Source organism: Dunckerocampus dactyliophorus, chromosome 16, assembly GCF_027744805.1.
Source record: "Dunckerocampus dactyliophorus isolate RoL2022-P2 chromosome 16, RoL_Ddac_1.1, whole genome shotgun sequence".
Lineage (NCBI taxonomy): Eukaryota > Metazoa > Chordata > Actinopteri > Syngnathiformes > Syngnathidae > Dunckerocampus > Dunckerocampus dactyliophorus.
In genome coordinates this window covers 2,887,745-2,914,099 of record NC_072834.1, presented here as the reverse complement: position 1 = coordinate 2,914,099, position 26,355 = coordinate 2,887,745, and the positions used below count along the sequence as shown (strand labels likewise).

At 41.4% G+C, this 26,355-nt stretch overlaps 1 protein-coding gene across 4 annotated transcripts in view; it reads right to left on the bottom strand.

Moving 5' to 3' along the window:
* uvrag (UV radiation resistance associated gene) overlaps positions 1-26,355 on the bottom strand; it is a 76,140-nt gene that overhangs the window by 5,492 nt on the left and 44,293 nt on the right. For all 4 annotated transcript variants that reach the window (XM_054755838.1, XM_054755840.1, XM_054755839.1 and 1 more), the window contains 2 exons: positions 20,209-20,284; positions 4,829-4,920 (listed from right to left, as the gene is read on the bottom strand). In XM_054755838.1, coding sequence (XP_054611813.1) covers positions 4,829-4,920; positions 20,209-20,284 — 168 coding nt within the window. The remainder of the gene's footprint in view (positions 1-4,828; positions 4,921-20,208; positions 20,285-26,355) is intronic.

Sequence of the window (26,355 nt, the reverse complement as noted above, 5' to 3'; positions counted from 1 at the left end):
ACTCGCCCACGTAGACGGATTGTCCACATAAAACGTGACCAACTTGAAGGGATAGTTTGCATTTTTTTTTACATGAAGACGTACGACATCCCCATCGGCAGTGTGGTGCATCAACAGTGACTTCCCCCCCACTCCGTCCCGTGAGCCAAGTTCTGGTCGGTTCTGGGTGTTGAGGAAAGTAGTTCCGGCTGGTTGGTGGCGTCACTAAAGCAAAGCGTTTTGCTTCCCTAAACAATATGCGTTCAAAAGAGTAATACATTCGCGTCACAAAACCGTTTTCCAGGAAAAGTCAGACTTCACAATAATGGCTTTGTGGTATTTTCTCTCCCTTGGTATCACTGCACGCTGCCGCCAGCTGTACACTGTTGTGCACATTTCCATCACCTGTTTCACAGCGTTTCCTGCTGGGATAGTCTAAGTAAACTTGACTATCAAACTAGTGATGAACTTGGCTCGCGGGACGAAATGGGGGGGAAAGTCACTGTTGATGCACTGCACTGCTGATGGGGATGTCGTGCAACTTCATTCCAAAAAGCCTAAAATGTCCCTTTAAACGGGTTCCACCGTATTGGTCATTTATTTACGCAAAAAGTCAAGAAAACTGCGATACAAGAGCACAAATATCTCATCACATAACGTCTTATAGTCTTCTTCTTTCCAGCTCAAAGATGCCCATTCACGAGCACACTCGGCTCACGAGACGAGACGAGGGATTGGATCTACGAGAACGAGACGAGATTTCAACTTTACTTTAAGAAAAGTACAATGGAAAAATAGGACTAGACAAACACTTTCTATTGTCAACATTATGTTGAGATGAAATTAGCCATTTGTTTTATCATAATGCTAAAATATATCATAATAATGCAATATTTCCTATAATAATTGTCTTGTCTGTCAAACGTTTGCAGCATTTCTCAAAATTCTTGCTTCTCCACTGTGTTAAAGAGAGGCATTTCTCCTGCGATGTAGCAAACAACACTTTCTGTGAGCGGACACCATTTTGCTCTGTCCCGTTTGTATTTACTGTGTCGACCGAACTTCTTAGTGAATATTGAGCAGGACTGTGGCATTTGGCTTTGCAAGCATCTTTTTTACTTTGCATTGCTCTTTCTCTTCTGCACTTATGCTAGCTGCCCCTCCTCCACCCATCGAGACAAAGAGGTTCTATGACTGAGGAGAGGGCTCACTACACTCATGCGCTTAAATGCAGAGTGAACCTCTTCCTGCTTGTTTGGAGGCAAGAGACGAGAAAAGCAAACACATGCACATGTCAAGATATCGAGCCGGGCAAAACTGTCGAGTTGGTTTTCATTTATCGTGTGATTGATTGACTTATTATCGTCCCTGACTGCTTGCAAGACAGTTTTTTCTGAACAAGAAAACATTTTAATCTTGCGAGATCTGGTGACACTCCTCCCATTCACCAAATAAAAATTCACTTCAATTAAAAAGTTGGTCAGCGTATAAATAATTTTGGGCTTAACTATACTGGATACGTGAATAAAGAAGAAAGTTCAAAATGCCCTTTTAAGTAATAAAAAACAGCAATGAAAAGCATTTCTGGCAGATGTAAGTGACATGAACAGGAGTTGAAGGGCATCTCATACCTTTATCTGGCTTTCCAAATTAAATCATGCTTTTTTTGAACAAAGTTAACGTACTATAAGCTCAGTGGAAAGGAATGAAGACAGATGTGACAAAAAGTCAGCTATTATTTATGTAAATGGAAAATGGAGTTCAGACTCTGTCAGATAGAATCAAGATTGGGGAAATATGGAGTTTGGTTTTAGAAGCTATCGCCCCCTCGCCCAAATTGTGTTGTGATTTTTCCAGGACGGAGTGCAAATGGTGTGTCGTGCTTACTGGCTGTCAATCCAAGCCATGTCTAATCCATGACTGGACACCTTTAAATCATATCTGTCAAAAACAAAAACAAGCTGATGTTGCGCCCAACATTAGGCGCCGCTGGCGACTTCATGAGTTCAAGCCAAGCTCAAAGCATATTGTCACACATTTCAAGTGCTGCTGATGGATTTTTACGGGTTAAACATTGGACGTCTGTATGCTCCAATCACACGCTGATGAAGTGTACAAGTCACTCGTCACTTTTTCCTTTGGAAAAGTTATTGTTCGTCACTAAACTGTGCTTGGATGGTTGGGAGAAGTTGCTTTCGGAGGCTATTTTGGTGCCATTCTTTATTCATGGCTGCAAAATTGTGAGTGAGCACACCCCCTTGGCTGAGAAGCAACCCCACACATGAATGACTTGAGGATGCTTTACTGCTGTCATGACTGATGATGGCGCTCACCTTTTCTTCTCTGGACAAGCTTTTTTTCTGGATGCCCAAACACTCAGAAAGGGGATTCATAAGAAAAAAAGTTTTACCTGAGTCGTCAGGAGTTTTTGCAGAATACCAATCTGTCCCTGATGTTTTCGCTGGAGAGAAGTGGCTTCTATGCGCCCTTCTTTACAGTAGACCATCTTCCAAAAGTCTTCGCCTGCCTGTACGAGCATATGCACTCATGCCTGCCTGCTGCCATTCTTGAGTAAGCTAAGTCAACATTTGGAGACAATCCAGATGCTTACTGGACTTTCTTTGGCGCCCTGAAGCCTTCACAACAACTGAACCTCTCTACTTGAAGTTCTTAATGATCCGATAAATGTTTGGTTTAGGTGCCATCCAACTAGCAGTGATAATCCTTGCCTGTGAAGCCCTTTTTGTGCTAAGCAATGATGACTGCACGTTTCCTTGCAGGTAACCATGGTTAACAGGGCAAAAACAAAGACTTCAAGCACCACCCCCCTTTTTAAAGCTTCCAGTCTGTTATTCCCAGGATGACAGAGTCTTCTCGTGCTTGTCAACTCTCTCACCTACTGTGTGCTAGAGAATCACTACCATGATGCCCGCTGGTCCTTTTGTGGCAGGGCGGAAATGCAGTGGAAAGGTTTTTTGGGGGAAGTTCATTTTCATGACAAAGAGGAACATAATAATTAATCGCCAATCCTTTTATGACTCTTTATAACATTCTGGATTATAAGGCAAAGTGTCATCATAAAAAGTGAGGCTGCAGACTTTGTGAAAATTAATATTTGTGTCATTCTCAAAAGGTTTGGCCATGACTGCAGGTTTATCAGCTCTCTACTAACAATTTATTTGTGGTGCTTCAGTACCTAACACCGGACTGGCAGCAGGACAGTGTGAAGGCTCTTAATGTCCAACATGTGTTTTCAAGCACAAGCACAAGCGGATGACATGGACATTAGTATTGAGTGGCTTTTATTCCTGTTCTTGTCCAGTCAAGACGTGTAAGCGCGTGCATGCACGTAGCAGCAGCATGCTTTCATCTCAACTATCTTTGGGCCCTTCCACTTCCCATTAGGAGGGAACCTGAGGACGCACGATTTGTGGGTTCCAGCTTTTCATGGCTTCTCTGCTTTCAAAACAAAAGATTATTCAATTATTGTGAGTAATACACATTGCCGTCCCTGGGAGAGAAGCAGACATGAAAGCTTTCTGCTCTATTGGGGAGTTGAGCTGCCACCTACAAGGTTTCATTGAGGGGTTAACGCCAAGCCAAAATGATTCAAGATGGCAGAGGTGGTTGAGACAATAAGTCATCATAACGTCAAACAACAGCACCCAAATGTACCAATAATGGACCGCATTCTAAATGGCTGCCTCTTTATTCATTGAAGACTTGTAATATGTTCTGCAGATTATTGTTATTACACCGTTGGCATGAATTTGCTGTTTGTTTCCATTTGTGCTTTCATTGCTACAAACACCATGTGCATAGTCAAAGATCACTGGTGTCCTTATTGGTCAAGGCGAGGAACCCAAGAAAACCTGATAACCTGTAACAGACTAGAATAAAATGCCAGCAGTTTTCATTTTAAAAATCATTAAAGCTGTTAACACAAAAGCTTAACAGTTTTTTGTTTGCATTTTGTTCCCTAACTGTACTCAAACCCGGAATTATGGCGTACCACAGTGGTCCCGTCGACCGACTGGTGTTCCCCCAAACCAAAGGTTCAAAGAGAAGATTATAACGTCGCTGCTAACCGTCAGTGTGCTAGCATGAATTAACTTGAGGTTATGCACTGAACAAATATGCACATTAGCATTCAATAACGTCATCAAACGTACCTTCATGCATACAGTAGTATCAGCATTTGGTGCCAAATATCAGATGAAAGAAAATCGGGAAAAATGGAGTACTGTACGCTATCTGTGCAGCGTGAGGAAAAGTTAGCACACGCGCGCAACTATGGTGCGTTCAAGGACCGTCGAACAAAGTGGGACGGATCACTGCTTGCCGAAACACAATGAAACAAAACAACATAAAGATGAATAAGTGTGGGATTTCTAACTGTATATTGTTTTCTGAGTAAAATAAAAGCCCATATTTTCAAAATTGATATGCATTTACAGAAAATTACATTTTTTAAAAAGGTGTATTTTTTTTTTTATCATTGCGCCCGAAAGTTTCTTGTGGCCCGGTTCTGCCCCATCCACGGACGGGGACACCTGGCATACTGTATAAGATATATTTAAAAAAATAGATACATGATCTTTAAAGGGATAGTTGGGATTTTTTGACATGAAATTGTATGACATCCCCATTAGTATTGTAGTCCATTAACAGCAGAACTATGTTCTTCATCACACAAATCTGACCAGAACTGGACTTAGGAGACCAAGTGGGGGGTAAGTCGCTGTTATTGGACCACAACGCTGATGGGGATGTCACACAACTTCATGTAAAAAAATCCCAACTATCTTTTCTGGATTCCGTGAGCAATGTTGTGGTGTCTTTTTCTTACCATCTGACAAGCAAGCCATGTTCAAGAAAGTTCTTCAGGTTGGGCAGCGTTTGCTGCAGGTCCGGGGTGGTCAAGCCATGTTGATATCTCAGCTGCAAGAGAAGAAAAAACACATTAGAACCTGACATGAACTCCTACCCACCAAGGAGGGTTTGGAACATTCCTTTTGCGTGACACGTTCCATCATTCACATCAGACTATTACTTTTCTAACAACACAATGGACAGCCTTCCCTGATAACACTTGTGTACGGCAATCAGTAAGGTGTTGGGAGAGATGGGGTGAGATGTTGGTGGCAAGTAAAAACAAATAAAGCAGACACACATCTGGATATAATGGGAGAAAAGGGGAACATCGGAAAATTCATTTCGTCCTCCCAAGACTTGAATGTCGACCCCCTTGTAAGCAAAGTGTGCTGCGTCGCGGAAACACAGAACATCGTCAACAAAGCTACATCTAAACTTCACTCGTATCCGTGAGGACAATGTAATGAAAACATGAATTATATTTATTTCAATGTTATTTCTGAGCAGGACAGGAGCGCCGTGCCCCACGTTCGGATGCCTGGGCCTACTCCAGCTGACATCTGTCGTCTTTACTGTCCGGTGCCACAGCAACACCTCTTCCCTTTCGTACGTGTTCCAAGACTGATTGCCCCCTTCAACAAGTTGCTTACTCATAAGCACAAATCTTCCTGGCCTAATTTAAACAAGCCATCATAGAGAAATAAATAAAGGTGAACACCCTCCCGGGTGTTGTTTTGAGTGTCAGTAGGTCTTAGAGGAAGGGTGACCATATTTTGATGATCAAAAACCAGGCCCGGCAACGAGATACTCAAATGACACTCGAAGTTTACTCAAAAATGCCTTATAGTTTCAATACATTTAAAGTATGCCTCATCTGCGTGGATGGAACATCGTTGTATCACAAAATACTAACTACAACCAAAAAGACACCAATTCCAAAGACCGGCATGAAAATGATTAGTGACACAGGAGCCTGAGATCAAATGCTTGGTAAGTTATGGAATGTTTAGTAAACAATATTTTCAGGAAAAATGTGCCCTCTTGTGCATGGCATGGCGTCCAAAGTTTTACGAGACTTCAACTTTGCATTTGTGAGAGGATTAACTCCGTGCCTAGATTTGTTTTTTTGGCAACATCAATTCAAACAGCCACCCACACGGTAGTCTCTAAGGCGATTGTGTCACATGCAGCCGAGTGCCCTAATGCCGCTCAATTTAACGGCCCAATTGAAAAACAATGAAAACCGGGGCATTTTAATCACTTTGAAAAACAAAAGAGAACGGCCATGACAGAATGTGAAAACAGGACATTTCCTTGGAAAACACGTCCCTGGGAAAACAGGACATTTGGTCACCACAGGTTAGGTATTCCAATTTGGTAAAACCTCTAAAGCAGTAATTCTCAATCACTTTTTTGCCCCCCCAAATTGAAATAGTATAGATAACTTCATAGTATTTTAATATGTATTTCTTTATCTGTACACACCACTGTATGTATGTATGACTTGCTGGCACCAGGTTGTCAAAATAAATGAAGAAAATGAATTGAGGTGACATCTGCAACAACTTACAACATTTTCCAAGTTTTGAAATCAATTTGTAACATTTGAAACATGTAACATTTAAAAAAGGCTGTTTTGTTCGTCATTAAAACAGAAAAAAATATATAGATTGAGCACAGTCACTCATAACTTTTCAAAACAGTAAACACTGGTCACCTGACAACTTCACCATCTTATAAAAAAAACATCATGAGTTAAATAACTGTTAAAAATCAGAGTTTAAATCAGAACACAAGTACACAAATATGACTAAAGGTTTCCGAGCTGAAATGAGAAAAGTTGGCACACGTCGCCTTGTGTGAAGAAACCATCTGCATAGCTTCAAGAGCTTAATTGCGAACAAAACATGCCCTTTGGCTGGCAGGGTAAACCACACACACACAACTATAAACTATAAACGTTGCAATTTAATATAGTTACAATATATATAGTTACACTGAAAAAGTGAGAAGTGCCTCCCATACATTGTTTATGTGTAATTGACCTCAATGGTCGTAATGCATTTGGCTTCAGATACTGGCAGCATTGCATGCTGCTTTTTTAGTATTCCTCGGCGGTATCAGTAGTGAAGATACCAGGGATTGCCAAAATAATGGAGTGACTGATTTATTTTTCAGGCAAAATGGAGTGCACTACTTGGTTTTAACCAGCAGAGGCACTGTTGATTCAATCTAGCCCACAAACTAGTGGAGGTCGAATACAGCATACGAGGTCGAATACGAGGTTGAGCTACAGCCACACAGACCTCCTGAAAACAGGAGTTCAGAACATTCAGAGAGATTATCCCATCCCATTTTTAAAAAATGAGCATTCTTAGAAGATAGTAAGTGGATTGATAAAAATAAGTCTACAACAGGTGTGTCCAAACTGCGGCCACGGCTTGTATTTTTATTGGCCCGCGGGCAATGTAGAAATAAACTTAAACAAAACAAAAAAAAAGCCCAACAAAAATTGGAAAAATTAAGCAAAAAGGCAGAAAAAGCTGAAATCGAGATACAAAGCTTCGTCCTGAAATACTGTATACTGTATATATAACATTTTGTTTTAGAATTTTTACAAAATTTAAAAAAATATATATAAAAATATCAAAGTGGTCCTCTGCATATTTTGATTTTTCAGTCTGCAGCCCTCAGTGGATAAAGTGTGGACACCCCTGATAGTGAGGAAGACAAAAATTAAGGGCTGGTAAACCTCGTGGCCCTGGACCAGAGGGATCGTGGCCAGAGGAACACCTGGTTTGCCCTATAAGCTGTCACTGAGTCCAATAAGCCTCTGATTGTCTTCCCAGGGGTTTGTAAAATCTATGCGTGCTATTAAATCCCCCAGTGGACAGAAGTCTACTGATTATATATCAATGAATAATTGCACTTGGCGCAGGTCATTCATGAAAGGTTACTGAAAATTTTGATTTTACTGCCGTTATGTTTTAACCTCGTGACACATGAAATACAACATGAAACTATCTAGCGTCCCAGGTTCGCCCTTTTGCCCGTCTGAAGACAGAAGAACGTGCTTTGTTACAGACCTCTTTTCCTTCTCCAAATCATCAGCAATTAACCTCAAATTGTCTGCAGCCCGCCCACATTCATGTTGTGATCTGAGGTTAACTGATTGTGACACAGTCACGGAAACGGTAACACGTTTTGTTTAGCTTTTGTACAGAACTCAGCGGAAACAAGAAGAATGGGTGTATGCGCTTGTACTGTCTCAACTCTCAACTGCCTTTTTCAAATGAGATGTGTTTATATGTGGTCAACAGATTGGTAGGAATGATATACAGTATACTGCAGAGTTTTTGGTGTTGTTACTCGTCTTTGCAAGAGTCAAACGTGACAGGGTGATCATTCAAGCCTTGCGGTCATACGGACTGATTGCCTACCACACATGTTGAAGAGTCTCCAAAGCCCTGAGTGGGATTTGCTGAATAACTCAACAGGGAAGGTGTTGAGACAAAGATGTGATCAACCAAGAGGAGACCTAGGCAGATCTGTTTCACTATGTCATCATGTGAAAAAGCCAGTGGGTGTCCCAACTCCACCCTCTCTCCAACTAGGTCCTCTCATCTTTCAGCTTCCCTCAAAGGGACATGGGAATTTCTCACCACGATCTGGTTAGCCCCTTGACAAAGAATCCTGTGGGCAGCTTGAAAGCGCACTTATGTGATCATACGAACATGCTAGCATTCATCTCCACGACGAATGAAAGGGAAACTCGGAATGACAGGTGGTCTCAAGTGGACTGATTCTGAGCATTATGTGTAATATGGTCTACACTTTTAACACTCAGGAGTTTTCTTCTGGATCCAGTTTTGTGTGTTAGATTTTTGGTCCTCAGTCTTTCTGAGCTCACAGAAGACAAAGAAAACTTAAAACTCATAAATCCGATGGACCTGACTGACTGTTTAGTCCATACAATACATTTTTGTTTTTTCCAGGTGAAATTAATATTACTTGTACACGCTGCCTTTTTTTTTTTTGCCATGTTTGCTTCCTCTAAAATCTTTCACTTCATTTAGCATCCTTACAAGTGGTACACACTCTCAAACATTCTTCAGCCCTTCTTTCTGTGATAATGCAACACAGGTGCGGTCGGTGTATTCGCAGTCTGTCTGAGTCTGGATTGTTCCAACCAGATTGTTCCATCACATTACTTGTTGTTACAATTTGCGGAGTATCACATTGCTTCCAACCTTAGTCAACAGATTTACATAACGGGAAAGGTTGCGTGAGATCAGTAGTAAATTCAGTTCGGGAGAGCCCCGATGACAAGAAGTCAAGGTTGGTCCCCAATCAGGGCTGTTGTCCTAATGAGGTCTCACATGTGTTGTTTGGTCTTTTAAAAGAAAGTCTTTAGAGGAATTCAGTAATTGTGAGTGACAGTGGCATCAACTGGAAAAGCCATGATCATTGAAGGTTACTGTGACCTCAGGGCATTGGCCCTCATCAATGAGAGACACCAGAGCTGAGCTTTAGTAACCCTACACCAACACATACTGGTCCATTTGAAGTTAGATCACTGGGGGCAACTTCCTTTTTGCAAACCTTACTTACCACACTATCAATCCACCGTGGCAGCCCTTTCAAACTCTTACCGTCTCAATGAGCCACTTCTTGGACAATATGCTAAGAAAGTCAATTTTAGTCAAAATGTCTGGCATTATGAGCTAGTCCTTCAGGGAAGTCTGTGGTCAGGAGGAGGAGGCACTGTGTGGTCAAACTGTCAAAACCAAGAAGAAAAATGCTGGCAACTAGGATGGTCGTCAGTCAATCACAGGGCCATTACGCTCACTTACACACCTTCACAGAGTCTCCTAACTTTTTAAATCTATTAACTGATCTTAATTTCTGACCAGTATTTAAATGCCAATGGATGTCATTTTAAAACTACAGTCATTCCTCGTCACTTAGTGTATCGAACATCGCTCCCTCACTATTGCGTTTTTTCAAAAATTAATTTCAAAGAAATGATCAGTGTTTGACAGTGAAAATCTGAATAACTCAAACAAGGCATGGAAGAACGTAAAGTGTTCAGATCAAACAGGAAGCTAATTTTTGCTTGGGGATCTAAGACTGACTTCACCTAATTTATAACCTTTATTCAATGTTTTTTTCAAGATTTTTGGTTGATATTAAAATCAACCTACCTAACTAAAATGAAATTTATGTTACACAATGCAGTTCTGCTGGACTTGATTTGTCTATTTTCTTATTAAATATTCCATTAATAAATATTCAAAGTAATATAGGAATCTCTAGTGGTGTAATGGTACACGCTTGAGTGGATTCAATTCCTGGCCAGGGCTGTAAAAACTAAGCTGAAACATGCAGCCATCCATGCGATTGACTCGCTATGGTGACTTCTGACAGGGAAAAGCCGAAACAGAAAAAAATAACAATAAATAGCACTGTGGCTAAATTCCCAGTTGTTTGGAATCAGATAAGGAGAGGTCCTGTAATCTGCGATTACACTGGAAGACCCAAGATCATACGGTCCACAAGTCTCAGTGCAGCGCACAGATCTTAATATGTTTGCACTGGAAAAGATTCACTTTTTTGTGCTTTATTCCCAGTAGCTGCTGTACAACAGATGATTAAGATGAACAGAAACATATATTAACAAATTGTATGAATAACATAAGAACACGGTCATAGTCCTTGCACTACAAAACAATTCCTGAGAGTGAAATAAAAACCAATGATGCGACTCACCCCTTAGTAAAATAGATGTATTCTGTATTGTAAATGGGATTTTACTTGTACTGCACTTTCCTACCTTGAAGGTAATCACAGAACTTTGACACTTTACCTTTTTCACCTACTAATGACACATCAGGAGCAACTGGGGGTTCAGTATCTTACTTAAGGATATTTAAGACCAGAGGTCAGAACTTATGTCAGACACAAGTCACAATTTTGATGACTTTGGACCCGACTTGACAATATCATCAAAGACTTGCAACTCGACTCGGACTTTTGACATGAATGACTTGGGACTAAACTCTGACTTTAGTGTAATGACTTCAAAATACTTAAGTCACTTTAATCATTACGTTTTACATTGAGTGTTAGTGATCAGAATATCCACATTGTTTTTCTTTCATTTCTCTTTATTTAGACAACACATACACACACAGTCAAGTTGTTGTGATGTTTGGAGTTTGGAGTGTCTGCGAATGTCCCTTGTGAGAGTGGATGTGCATGCATTCATTTTGAAAAACTTAAATAATTTAGTTACGGCTATTATCGCATTATTTTTGACAGGCCTAATTCATACTAGCATATTTTTAAGATAAGTCTAAAACAATTATGTAGCCTCTGCGATAACAGACCTGAGCTCGTCACCGATTTATAAAGAAGAAAAAAGCTGTGGCTGGATGACGGCGAGGATGGCATGACAGCAAGGAGGCCTCCCCGTATCCCGTCTTCTGGCTGACTAATGGACGGTGACATTGGGGGTGGTAGAAAAACACCAGCTAATGAGGTGATAATTTGAGGGAAGGAGTGTAGGAGTGACTGATATAAAGAAAAGGGGACTAACACGGAGGTTATCCTCATGAATTTAAATTAGGAGGGAGTGACAGTAAGTCTGAAATGATGATGAAATGCTGAAATACTATTCGCTTGAGTGAGATTCTGGGCTATAATGAAATCCAAATGGTAGCAAAAATGACAGTGGATGTAAGGACCAAGACAGAGCCCTCATGCTTAAATACTTGTTCCAATACTGACCAGATGGGATCAGCAATGTTTTATCATGAGACCTGTTAAATGTCATTGACACACACAAAGACCGAGGCTCACGGCTTCAGTCCAAACTTTTATCTGACAGTGCACACAGTTTGATGGATTAACAAGAACGACACAATTTCCCAAAGTGCCTGACATGAATCAAAAGATGAGCAGTGCCCGAGGAGCTGTGCTTCAACAGTCCAAAAAGCCCCCAAGCAGAGTGCATTTCTTTTATGTGTGATTGAAAAAGAATGGGACTCTTTGAGGATGGTTTGACAGGGAATGGCATGACTGTGATCAAATGTGGAGATACAGAAGACAAAGCTTACATGCCAAAGACTGACTTATGTTTCCTGTTTCCTTTTATCTAGTGAGCAGTTTCCTTTGTTCTGTCTTGACCAGAGTTGTACCCAACATTGTACGATTACCAAACTGTCACAAACGAGAGTTCTAAGAGGGAGAGCAGAGCCCAAACAAATATTAGCTCCAAAGTCCAACCAGCTGGAAACTGCAGGCATATTAGTGAGTAAACAATGAAATGGTGTGCGTTAGGGCTGTCACAAGATCTTGCAAGACAACATGTCACGATTTCTCGTTCAGAAAAAAAAAAAATGTCTCGTGGGCATTAGGATTGGGACAATAATAAGTAAATGAATTAATCACACAATAAATAAAAATGAACTTGGAAGTTTGCCAGCCTCAATATATTTCCTTGTGCATGTGTCTGTCTTCTTGTCTCTCGCCTCCAAACAGGCAGGAAGAGAGTTCACCCTGTGCATTGGTTTCAGCACCTTGGCGCGATTGTTTCACAGAACAACGGCATGAATGAAGCGAGCCCTATTGCCAGTCATCCAGTCTCTTTGTCTCGGCGGGTGGAGGCAGGGTCTGTGGCCTACACACAGAGTGCAGAAGAGAGTAGCCTCGTGAAGAGCAATGCAAGGTAACGTAGTAGAACTTAAATTAGTCGCTTGCAATATATTGTCATACATTGTAACTTTATTCCTTCATTGTATTTTTCTTAAAAGTAATGTTAAAATCTCTTCTTGTTCTCGTAGACCTAATCTCGTGTATCGTCTCGTGAACTGTCTCATGACGCCCCTAGTGTGACCCATTATTTTTAAACAGCCAGTAAAATCGGTATAGCTCTGTCTCAAACTGAATGTTCCGTACTGAAAAATCTGACAAATACATGTACCGTTACACCCATACAAGTTGTATATGTTAATGTGATAAATCCTTCTCCGTCTTTGTGAAATGTGTTCTACTTCCTCTTCAATCGGCCTACAAGATTAATCTAGCAGCTCCCAATACTCCCAGAACTGAAGCACATATGAAACCTCCTCTAATCATCCAGTCCCTCTCTTCCACACAATCATCTCACACCCTTGTACTCTGAGTAAATTGTACCTCTTTGTGGTGATGAACAAACCACCAACTGTAAACCAAAAAATGTGGAAATCCAATTAGAAGAATTTAAGTGTTTCATAAAGTCATAGGTGGCTTTGCAGTGGAATTCCCATAAATCTCTGGAACTGTGGCATAATCACAGCACACTTGGAACCACTCAGGGCTGACATATACTGTAATACCGCCAAACAATGTCCTTAAGCTGTACACGGTAAATATCTGTTTTGGGGAAAAGGTCCCCCTTGTTTTTGTTGTTAAAAAAACAACAGTGGATGAAAGCTGTAACTCTGGAAAACAAGGACCAAACAGTATGGCACTGAGTGGCAATGAAAAGTCATTGACAAAGAAGTGGCATTAAACATGGGTTTGGTAAACATATAGCTTGCACGTGACTCAGAGAAGACACCTAAATTGAGGGTGTTCTTAGACTAGATTTAATGGACTGCAACGGTTACACGACACACAAAAACACAAGGTGCACTCACCGACATCCAGTCATTATATTTTTATCTTGTTTGCCCAGCATTGTGGGATTTGTTTGGGTCCGGCGTGGCGTGGAAACGAGGCAGTAAAGGTTTACATTCGTGGGGTGAGGGGGGAAACAAATGTAATGACAGATATCCTGAAATGCTTCAATATTACCGAGTGCATCCATCAACACGAATATTATTATACCGCCATCTGAAACACTTCAAGAAGTCATACAATTGTTGACAATATGTACTTTTGATCAGTATATGAAGTAAAAAGGCCAAGGCAAGAAAATGGAACATAATTTTGTCTTTGTGGTCAAGCTGATGTCATGACTGTATCACCAACAATACTGGGAATATAGCACGTACACAGGAAGAATCTTATTGCTTGTGGATGCAAACACGTCTTATCTTCATTTCGTTGTCTGTTACCGGTCTTTCAAACTGCATTTTACCGTCAATCCAGCTAACATGTAAAAGTCGACTGGCTACATTCCCTTATATTTTGTCTCAAGAGCCAACGTTTGTGGTTCAGCCAAACAAGTACAATAACGGATGTACAATAACGGAGGTCTGTTTGGATTTCCTTTTAGCAAAGGTTGATTGACCAGTCAAGAAAAGAATGACCACTGTTTCTGAAAGAGGACCGTGGACATAAATCTATGCTGTTGTATCATTTCTTTCTAGCTGTCTTTCTTTGGAATGTACTGAAAAATGAGTCCTGAAACATAAGACTCAGCTGGAAACCGAGAGGGGAAACCTGGAATTGTTCAATGGTCTGAGAGAAATCCTGCTAAAGCTGTGTCAAGCCTCACTTTCCCCTCTCAGAAGTAGTGAGAATGGTGATAAATGCTGCAGACATTCCAAGGTAGATCTCTCTTCCCAAAGCATTGCTTGAGGGATCACATAGTGGATGACTGTTGTGTTGATTCCTAGATACAGTATGTACAGTAACGTCCGTGGGAACTAATTCAATTCTCTTTTGTACAACATGTACTTTCAAAAGAAAATGATTACATCTTCCGATCAAATCAGTTAACTAAGTCATGTGCAGAAGAAAGACGTATTTGTGAAAACCTACAATTTGCTATGACTGTACAGTACACAACCATTTCAAATGCTCACACAACTGTTTAGAGGAATCTTAACTGTGGAAAAACTTGGTTGAAGACTGCTGTTTCACTTTCACTGTAGTCACAAGGCCCAGTTATAGGCAGTGTGCCATCTCAAACATCCTCTATAAAGAAGAAAGCGAATGGAATAATGGTGAAGATTCTCACAAAGGTACTTTAACAGTTTTGTTAACAGATCATTTATTAATTCATTCATTTCTGAAAAATCGTGATAGAGGGAGCAATGTTCAAACCGTGATGTAGTGAGGGACGACTGTACTCACACTAGGCCAATCGTACAGTGCTTGGGCACCCTTCTCACCTAAGGTCCAGTATATTTGGCTAGTGCGAGGGTGCTGATCCGTGCTCAACACTTCTCCTTTAGGACAATTGAAAGGAGTCGGCCTGGGCATGGCACGATTGCACGCACGCGCGGAAGTTAAATGAATGACAAACTTTTTCCGAAGGTCGCATACAGAAAAAATTAAGGACGCGCGTGCCACTTTGCTAATGTATGCTAATCTACCCAAACACTAAAGACCAAAAGTTAAAGCCAAGCCATGGCACACTTGCTCGTGAGCGACTACATTCACGTGTGTAATAAAGGTCTTCTTTCACTCCCAAAATTGGTCCTCTTTTAGCTGCAAGTTTATGCCATTAATGACAGTCGCCACTTTCCACAATAGAAATACTCAGTGCTACTAATCCACAAAGTCCACAAAGTAAGGGGAAATTGCAGTAACAGAGCAAAATACAAGTAAACGGGTCATAGCACAACTGATTAGTGTGAGCGCAGGCCAGCGGAGGCCAGGAGAGGCAGGGGGAAGACCAGGCACCAAGACCATTACGGTACGAAAGGCTTTGTTTGAGTCCGCCCTTATAGACCCACAGTGGCCACTCTTGCTGGCAGAAGGTGCTCTGATGTCAGCTTCAGATCACCAGTATGGCGCACGGCCTGGATATCATGGTGTGAAATTGCCTAAAGATCGTGCAAGACTTTCCTGAGTAGACAGAAACAAAGATGAACCCTGAGCTGACCTGCTTGGCCAGCAACAGATTTGCCGTATTTTACTTCCAAATACTTGGCTTCCTGTGCCTGAGGCCCACAAAATATGATACATCATGCTTAGTGACTGAGAACTAATTGTGCTCAGCCCCAACTCCGAAAAATCTGGATATTGTGTATAGCATTGGTTGTCGTCTAATCACCCCCATATGGCTGTTTCACAACAAAGTAGCCTGCCAGTGGATCAAGCTGGGGATACAGAAAGCAGGCATATGCCAACAAACATACGGTTGGTGCAGGAGTTGTCCTCCATGCTATTGCTCTCTATGACTAGAAGGGCTCTTGGTTTGACTTCATGAGCTGTAAAATGAAGTTTGAACAGTTTATGCACTATTCTCTTGATTTTAAAAATAGGGTTGTAGTGGTCTGCGATTGGCAGTCCAAGGTGTACCCCGCCTCCCTTCCCAAAGTCAGCTGGGAAAGGCTCCAGCATACCCCTGCGGCCCTAGTGACGACAAGCGGTATAGAAAATGGATGGATAGATGGGTTGCAGTGGCTAGCTTTTCGTCCACACATTCCTTTTGCATTTCATTTCCCACATGAACCTTAAAAGGGCAGAATGAGAGCATGTTCCCACCTGGCACTCACTGTACTGAAGTATTCCCCCCCATCCTATACCAAGGCCTAATGATATGACCCAATGCAAGCAAAGTTCAAAACAGGCTTGGTCAACTGCGGCTGTCGTTTTCACTTTCAAACACAGCTACACAATTGAATAAGTGATGGACAACTAATGTGAGACTCCACTAACTCAAAAAATGTATCTTACTGTGAAATCGGATCACTGCTTTTTATCATAAACCAGACTCTGGACAAGCTGTCCAATGGCTAAATGGACATCCTCGGCTGGGGGGGGGGGGGACTTGGGCGTGAAAGGTGGCCAATAAAAACACGATCAAAATATTGCTACAAGTGGCAATAAAACCTGTTGCTACAACCCCACATTCACTGTGTCATAATGTACACTGCCAAATAAAACTAGGACATTAATGAGAAACATAGAGTATATAGCCTCTGAATTGAATGTGAGTGTGAATTGTTTCTATGAGTGTACTCCAATGTGATTACACAATATCATTGGGACAATACCAATGCGTCAGTCATCACTGAGATTCTATGTCATTGGCCTGAGCTACGTACTGTACGTTAGAAGAGGGGCTGGTACTTTTTCACGCACAGCAGTTGGCTCTTGTGCTACATAGGTGACAGGGTAAACACTTGTCTTTAGGTGGAGTAAGGTGTCAGTCAAAAGTTCAGAGTTCAAAGTTGTGCAAGAAGCGTGGTGTGGTTAATGCATCCAGGCTAACCAAATTTACAATCGATAACATGTGGAAAATATGCGCATCTAACGAAAGTGTGCAGAAGCGGTTGGTGTGTCTTTATGGATGTAAAGCTTGCTATCACTGTTTACATTTACTTGCTCATCGCCAACATGAGCATTTTTGTCTGACTTTGTATCTGCTGTTGGAATACCGTGACTCTTCAAAGGGGAGCTGCCTTCATGTTTATATTTGCGGCTGTTCTAACATTAGTGTTTACTGAGCCTGTTATATTTGTATCCTGGATGGCGGGGCTGTTGCAAAAAAGCCAGAGGTTAATAACTACACCATAAAATAAATTAAATATCTAGTCAAAAGTGCTTATTTGTACAACATTTTTTTTCTTACAGGTCACTTTTCTATGCTCCACCTATTATCTTAACATATACAGTCATCCCTCGTTTATTGCTGTTAAATGGTTCCAGACCTGACAGCGATAAGTGAGTTTGTTTATGACTGTCTAAATTCCATTGTACCATTATTAGAGCCCTCTAGACATGAAATAACACCAATATCACCTTTACACTTGTACTACCCGATACAGTAGACATAATGATAATAAAATAATCCATCTTTCACATAAATACGTTAGCATTGACAGAGTACTTCCTGGTGGATATTATCTCATCAGTGTCATGTTACTGACACCGAGAGACCAGTGTAGAAAGCTACTCCAATGCCGCTGTTTGTGGTTAAGGAGAGACTCACAATGCACTTCAGTTGCTTTGTTAACAAGCAGAGAACACATGCAGTGAATATTCACACCGGGGCTGCTGTCGGCCACTCTCTACACTGCTAACCTGCTGCAAGCACTGAGCTAAGATTCAAGTCTAGCTAGCCGACATAACACACATCACCTCCCAGGCCCCGCTTCTTAAAAGGGGCACTCAACAAGTCACAGATACTGTATTACACTTCACATCATGTCTTTATATTTTTATTTTTGGTCATTTAGCCATTTTTATGCTTGAAAATGCTTAAACTAGGCCATTAATACATACAATTTGCTTATATATGTATTTTTTAAAAACTAATAATAGACCATATTTCAACCACAAAACAGCAATCATTTATTCTTTTTTTTTTTTAAAGCAATAGAGAACATGTGTCAAACTCGTGCCCTGGAGGGCCGAGACGCTGCAGGTTTTCTCTCCAACCAGTTTCTTCAGCAGGTGATTTAATTGATGATCTCCATCTTTAGTGACTGGCTGGAAAGAAAACTTGCAGTGTCTCGGCCCTCCACGGCACGAGTTTGACACCCCTGCAATAGAGTGAGGGTGCGATGTGCTAACTGCGATGTAGCGAGGGACAACTGTATACTAAAATATGAGCTATATATATATATATATATATATATATATATATATTTTTTTTTAAAGCAAAATCTACCAAAAGAACAAATGAATTTTACTTTAACAAATTGGTCTAAGCATGGTAAGAAGGTCTTTTTAGTCCAAAATAAGCACCTATGACCCTGACTTCAGATGCTCAACGTTGCCTAGATTTCCACTTTTTGTAGTGTACTTCTGGTGTTTTCAAACCCTGATTTATTAACACGATCATGCGGTAGTTGATTATCCACGTGGCACTGCTACATTGCTTTGGAACCAACCTGATAACTCATCCCTAACACGAACATTCAGGCACAGATGGAATGCATAAGACAACCCTTTGAATGAAAGCTGAAATTTCATCCTGAAAAATAAGGATGCTCCTCTAAGCTGTCCAAGCAGAGCACCCCACTGTGTCAAAAGGGGAAAAAATGATGAGCAAGCTATTAGAAGATCCTTTTAAAAGGGGAACCACTTCCATTAGTTACTATTCATCTACTGTGTTATTAAGTTGGATGCTGATGGAAAGATTACATACAGATGTCAAAAAATTGGGCAACATTTAACTACAGTAATTAGCAAATTACATCATAAAACAGTGCGAGGAAATGTGTTGAAAGAAAGCAGACCAATATGTTTTAGCTTCAAAAACTATAGGTCAGTAATCCTTCAAGTCTGGAATCCAGCGCCGATTTGGCACAAACCACAAGAGTCTCCAGACTAGGAGCAAATGAAACATTTTCTATGTATGATATGTATCATCTGTGATGCATTGCTGTGATGCAGCATGTGCTTTTTGTCCCATCTTATTCGGTAGTTTGAAAATCAAAGGCTGAGTAAGGCACATCTTCACAGAAATGCGATTCAAAAAAGGACACATTATAATTCATAAGTCTGATTTAACAGGCCAGATATGTTAGATTCTCCGCTTCTTAACCATGTACATGGATAAAACTAAAACAGCATGTTCAAGGATGGCCACTAAAGACTAAATGCCCAAATCAAAGACAAATGCACAAAAACATGCATTGCAATGTGCCCACCCATACATATTACAGATGCTGGTATAGTCACTTGCTGAATCACAGACCACGCTAACCAAAGATAAGCAGCTCAGTTCTGACACCAAAATCAGGTAACCGCACTTGACTTAAAGTTCGTTTGAGCTCCAGTACCTTTGTCGTACCTGAACATGTGCCTCGTGGCTCCTTTGGACGTACTTGAGTTCCCCACATGTCGATCCAGTGTGTCAGTTTTAATTTTCCATCAAGACACCACCAGAGTCACAATCAGAAACACATTTAAAAGGGAACTCAGAGAGACCATATGAAGACAGCTTGAACTTCACGTTGTCAGCAACCATCAGTTCTTATACATGTCTTTACACAATGAGAAACATTTCAATACAAGAAGTCGGCCTCGTCTACGATTGGACATCTGGTGTATAATTACCTCATGTATGTATAATGCCAACCTTTAAAACGCACGTAACCACCAGCTATTATACCTTTTAGCAAAGCCATACACATACCGACGTAACTGACGAGTCCATTTACTGAATCTGAAACACTGGGTCCCATTAGGTGCTGCACAGTTCTGGAAGAACTGAAAAGAACATTCCAAAAACATGCATGTTATGTCAGGTGAGCGTGAATGATTGTCTATATGTGCCTTGCGATTGGCTGTTCGCCCAAAGTGAGCTGGGATAGACTCCAGCCCAGCCCCGCGAGCCTAATGAGGATAAGCGGCATAGAAAAAGGATGGATCGGCGGTGAAATGTTGAAGTGCGTGGCATTTTACTCATTAGAAGTGAGCTTGTGCAATGGAAGTGTTGCTGGAAGTGTGTTGATGTTTCACCTGAGCAATGTTCTTGTTGAGCAAGTAGACGCCATATTCAAAATGGAACCGCTCTCCTCTGGGATACAAAGGGAACCTGTGGAAGACAGGAGACAAAAAAAAAACCAAACATTTAAGACTGTCACACTATTGGGCTGATTTACTGTCTACAACAGGAAAAAGCTGGTTGATTGAAAAAAAAAAAAAAAAATACTTGCAAGCCAACTCCACATACCCAAGCTTATATGGGTGGCTGGAAACAAATACTGTACCTTTCCAGAAAAATGAAGCACTACAGGATTAAACAGGTTTCTGTAGCTAGGAGGGGTTTAACGTGACATGGACTTGTAGTCAGATTTCTGTCCGGAACATTAGGTTTGACTGACTGTACACATCGAGTGTTTATCACATCACGTCTACCCGGCAAACAAATATAGTGGAACCTCGGTTAGTGTCATTAATTTGTTCCAGTACATCCAACTCTAACTGAAACGCACGCTAACCGAATCAATTTTTTCCATAAGAAATAATCCAAAAAATCCAATTCATCCGTTCCAGAAAGCCAAAAATGTTAACACAAGTCATGTGTTTAGAGTTTTACAATGATAGCTGTACATGCAGAAAACTAAGAAATGCAAATAAATACATATTAACGATGGACGAGAGCGATAAATGAATATTTTGTTTTATGCATGTAAAACTATAAAATAGTGTCCAGTGTTAACGTTTTTGACAGTCAACCGCTGATGACGTCACAGACGGGCGACGTGGCTGACTTGTGGTTACGGTTGCTACTTTGTTAGCAAGCTAAGGATGCTAACCGGACGTTTTGTGATAAAAATCCATTGAGAACACAGTTGGACTCTGGGAGTGTATTGTAATACGACAAGACGCGCGCCATATTGTAGACTAACCGCAAAATGTACATAAACTGGGGCAAAATATTGGCGTAAATTTTTGACATTAACCGAAAAACACGCTAACCGAGGTTTCACTATACAGTGCAGCCCAGTCTTTGGCTGGCGGTAGTCATGGCTACTTCGGTGCGAAGCAGTTTTATGTTTTGCATGTGGTTGGTTCCCTTACGGTACTCAAAATGAACCAAACCCACGACCTTAAAAATGAGATACATATTGAACTCTGATTTTGGCTTATACTTTCTATAAGGGATACAAAAGTATGTTGAGCTATGTTGGTTCATTCTGTCTGCCTCTTGTTGAAGGTTCCCATTCGTGTAGCCAGCAGCGTTTACAAAGGAGAATACTTGACTATGCTTGAAGAAGCTGGCTCTGCAACTATAAGCCCCATCCACGAATGCCATCTCCATACCTTGCTAAACTGAAATATCAAACTGTCAGAGTCGGAGTCCAAACAATCTGATCATTCAGACCATTCTGAACACATACGATCTTCCCCAGATATACAGTATGGTGGGAAAATCCCATAGGTGCCAGCCAGATGTCTCATTCAGAACTGCACAAGAGGTGCCTCTGAGGAATATGCGGACATCCAGAAGGGTAAGTTCTCTTTGAACAAGAATTTAAGGCCGCAGTCATCCTTTTCTGTTATTACATGCCCATATCTCCAAATCTTTCTCAGAGGGGGGCTAAACAATAATGAGATAGAGAAGGCAGCTCTGCAGACTGGGTGGGGCTTTGCACAGCTCATACATGCACATACGTGTTTGCACCAATATACTTTGCTGACCGCCATTGATCTCCAGTTATGCCTTTGTCCCATTAAACTCTGCCTCCAGATGCTTCACCTTAACTTTGAAAGTAACCCTAACCTAATCAGACTCTTAAACTCTAAACAAACAAAAAAAAAGAATTGCATCGTCAGTGTCATGGTGAACACGTCCAAGTCACCAGTCATTCAGGTGTTGGTTGTCAAACTTCAGACCGCCTGTACACGTGTCTTCTTGTGCAGGGCGACCCTGCGGGCACTGCAGGATCTCAATTCATTACCAAGTGTTACTAATGCTTTTCTTGGTGACTATGCTCCCAACTCCCTTGACATGCTAAACCAGCTCCACACTGGTAATTCTGGGCTGGTCCATCCCCTTTTCTCAAGATCACCCTAACACCACCGGGTGAAATATCTAATGGCCCTACAGCATTTATGAATTATCGTGCTCACGCATGCCTGGACCGAGGATTCATCGTACAACCATCAGTTTGGGAGCCAATCACTTTACCACCTGAGCCACCTCAAATACTTATTTTGCTAAATTATTTTGTTTTTCTGGATTTTCACAAATCACTCGCTCTGTTACAATAAACCTCCCATAGAAATCATGGACAGTTCATAATTGAGTACACTTACAAAATCAGCTGTATTCCACAACAACCCCTACATTTTCCATTTTAAGTGAAAAGTGGGTGTGATCAGAATATGCCAATCTTTTCAGTGGCCAATGGGAGTTATGATACAGTTCTTTAACTTTAAGCCCTAACACAGTAAACGCTCTACTTGAGTTGTTAGGTCTAAGTTTCCGCCAAATGAGCGCATTCGAGGGACTAAAATGCAGAGTCTTCATGTGTTCACATAGTAACTGTGTGTCTCACAAACAGATGATTTGGTGCATGGCAACGTCAGTGCCGGTGTCTGGTATGATGGCAGTTGTTTTCAACACAACAGGTTAAGAAATGTTAGTCTTGGGTGTTACATTTAGGTTAAAGACCCCCCTGTTTCAGCTTCTGGTTCCTTCCTTTCACAGAGGCGCTGCACGGCCTCAGATGCCACCACAGAAGCCGGAACATTTTAGTTTTATGTCAGCCCCTCCAAAATAAGGATAAACCCAAGCTTTCATAGGCAGTGCAAAAGGGGCAGCAGACTCGTAAGTCAGGTTTAGTACATTTCCACTGAGGACTACTTGCAAGTAAAAGAACAATCAAAACAAAAGCATGACACTTCCTGACTGGCCAACATGAAGGCCCTGTGAGTTCACATGTTAGTAGGCGTGTGTGCACACGTGTATGTAGCCTATGTCTCCATATGACCAGATACTGTTCTGGAAGCTAGTGTGTGTGTGCGCATGTATAAATGTGTGTGTGTGTCCGAGTCCATCGTTAATCCTGTGTGAGAGCAAATGGGGGGGGGGGGGGGGGTGGGGGGGGGGGGGAAGAGCCCCCTCTTAATATAACCTATAGGTGCCCAAGGCAGTGGGAGAATATAGAAGAAAAGAAAGAATACAGACAACTCAGGGTAACTTTGCTGGTGAGGGGTCCTGCCTTGTAAAATGTTTGATATATTATTTAGATTTTAGAAAGCATATCTTTTTTATAATAAGCATGTCTGTGCATATTATTGACTGTTGACGAAGACCGCTGTTAGGCAGCAAGATCCAAAAGGACGCCACTGCCACTTGCAACTTTCTTTGGCTTCATTGTTGTTTTACAGCCACGATCAATCAATAAAAAAAACAGACTTGTGGCGTAACTTCATTAGCTAGTAGAGAGTCAACCGCTGATGATGTCATAGACTGGTGAAAGACATTGACTTCCAGTTCCGGATTCAATGCTAACATGGTCAATTTGTGCTAAAAATACATTCCGAAAGCAGTTGGACTCATGCAACTGACATATTGTACGCTAACCAGGGCGTACGCTAACCAAGGTTCCGCTGTATTTGCTTCTTACCGTATGGGTTTGTGAGATAGTTTCTGTCTGGACACTACCAGGTCCATTAGGGACTCATGACACGCACACACACGCACACACACAAAAACAAACCCTCCACACGTCTCTTTTTTTTAACAATTGTAATTGTAAAGCATGACATGTCAGATATTGTAACCAAGGAAGACTATTAAGTAAAAAGATGTTTCACCCAGCGGCCACACATTCAGCCACAGCCTGATACAGCAGACGGACACATGCCAGAGGTCATATCTCAGCACTAGGAAATAACTAGGAGAACAACAACACAACAGACATTCTTAATATTGCTTCCCCACCAAGAGAGGTTATGTTTGCTGATGACGACGCATGAAAAGGAAAACAGAGCCACTTCCAACACACGCACAAACACACGCAGGCTCCGTCACAGCCAGGTGATTAATGACTGCTGTCCACTGTGTCTAAAATCACACTGGAAAGACTCCGGTTCACCAAACACCAGGAATTCCACCCAGGGACATCCAGTAAAGTCAAATATATTATTACATACCAGCGGGGAACATCGAGGGCGGAAGTGTGTGGAAGAAGGGACGGGCGGAGGCACCAACACATATGGCGTGCATATAAACTGACCAGGTTTCTTCAAAGACATTATGACACTTTCGAGATACACACGAGCCAAAGACATGAAGTGCACAGCAACATTTAAGAAAAAACACCCACAATCACATTGTTACTAGCAGTTAGGACATAAACATGAAAGAACAGTGAGGGAATGGAAGGAGGAGCTCACTCAGCCAGTGGCAGCTGGTATACTGCAGCTGTCTTCTACACTAAACACAATTAAATTAATTACAGTTCTGGTGGAGTATTCAGCAAAAAACAGTACAATTTTTGTTTAAAGGATGAAAAAATGAAGAATAAACAGAATCTATGGCAGTCGTGGACTTGCAGCTGGCATGTTACTTTGTTATTTTGGATTATTTTTTATATGCTCAACAAATGAAACTGAATATGACAGGTACTGTAATCAGCACACCTACTCAATCAAGCATTCATCAGAAAGACTCGTTTGACTGGTGAGACAAGAAATATTCTTTCAATTAGCATACACTGTGCATCCGTAAAGTATTCACATGGCTTCACTTTTTCTACATTTTATGTTACAGTATATGTATTTCAAAATGGAATAAATTCAATAAATTCTACACAACACCCCAGAATGACAACATACAAAATCATTTATTTTAACATTTGCAAATGTCTAAAAACAATATTTTAAAAAAGCCCTCAGAAATCAACAGTAACCCTTTGCCATTAAGCTCAAAAGTGACCTCAGGTGCATCCTGTTTCCACTGAGAATCCTTGAGATGTTTCTATAGCTTTACTGGGTTCCACCTGTTGTGAATTCAGTTGTTTGGACATGATTTGGAAAGGCACACACCTGTCTATATAAAAAAAAGTCCCATAATTGACAGTGCATGTCAGAGAACAAACCAAGCATGAAGTCAGCGAGATTGTATGTTGCCCTCAGAAACAAGATAGTCTCAAGGCACAAAACTGCGGAAGGGTTCAGAAAAATGTCTGCTGCTTTGAAGGTCTCACTGAGCACAGTGGCCTCCATCATCCATAAACGGAAGAAGGTTGGAACCACCAGGACTCTTTGTCTGTGTAGGCTCTCAGTCGTACAGGAGTTGTCCATCGAGGAAAAGGCTTCTGGAGACGTCATCTGTACTTCTGTGAAGAAGGTGTCGGACGTTTCGCTCCTCATCCGAAGAGCTTCGTCAGCGAACTAATAAGTGCTGGTAGCTTAGGCCTTAAATACAGTAAGAGTGGGTGGAATTGGTGTGCCAACACCCTCCTCCTATTGGTTCGTTACACTAAGCCTGGGCGGAGTAGTGGTATAATCCTATCCTGTTATTAACACCTCCGATAAAAGGGAAGTGTCGCTCCCTGAATTGGGTATGAACGACTCTGATACTGGCTTGTTTAGCATCTATTGTTCTGGCTCGGCCCTGCCTTCACCTCATTTGCAAGACTAAGAGCTGTGGGTTTTGGTCTCAGTAACCTGCTGAAACCTGCTGAATGCCAGGCGTCACGTTTGGAGGCAGCATCATGCTGGGGGTGGGGTCCTGAACGCCTCTGAACCAAACCAAAAGTTGCTTATCTGATTACAAACACGTACCGTTATACCCCTCGTACTCCCAAGACACCCACCCATAGGTGTAGATCGCAGGTGTAAAAAGATCTTCACAACCTCTAATGTGTGTGCTTTTTCCAAGTCGTAAGAGAAGCTGCACTGGTGGCTTAAAGGCGGGTAACAATGACCGACTCAAGATAAAGGAGCGAAATTCATCTCAGCACAAGCCACTGCTTTGTGTGTGCAGCTTTGTGTTGTGCTTGGGAGATTTCAAAGTCTTTAAAGTGCAATTTCAAACAAGAATGGGACCATAAATCTTCTTAGCCTGTTTAAAAAAAAAGAAGCACCTGCTGTCAAGCCTTTAATGGCAGTGGTTACTATATAAATCACAGTGAGCTGTAATTTTCA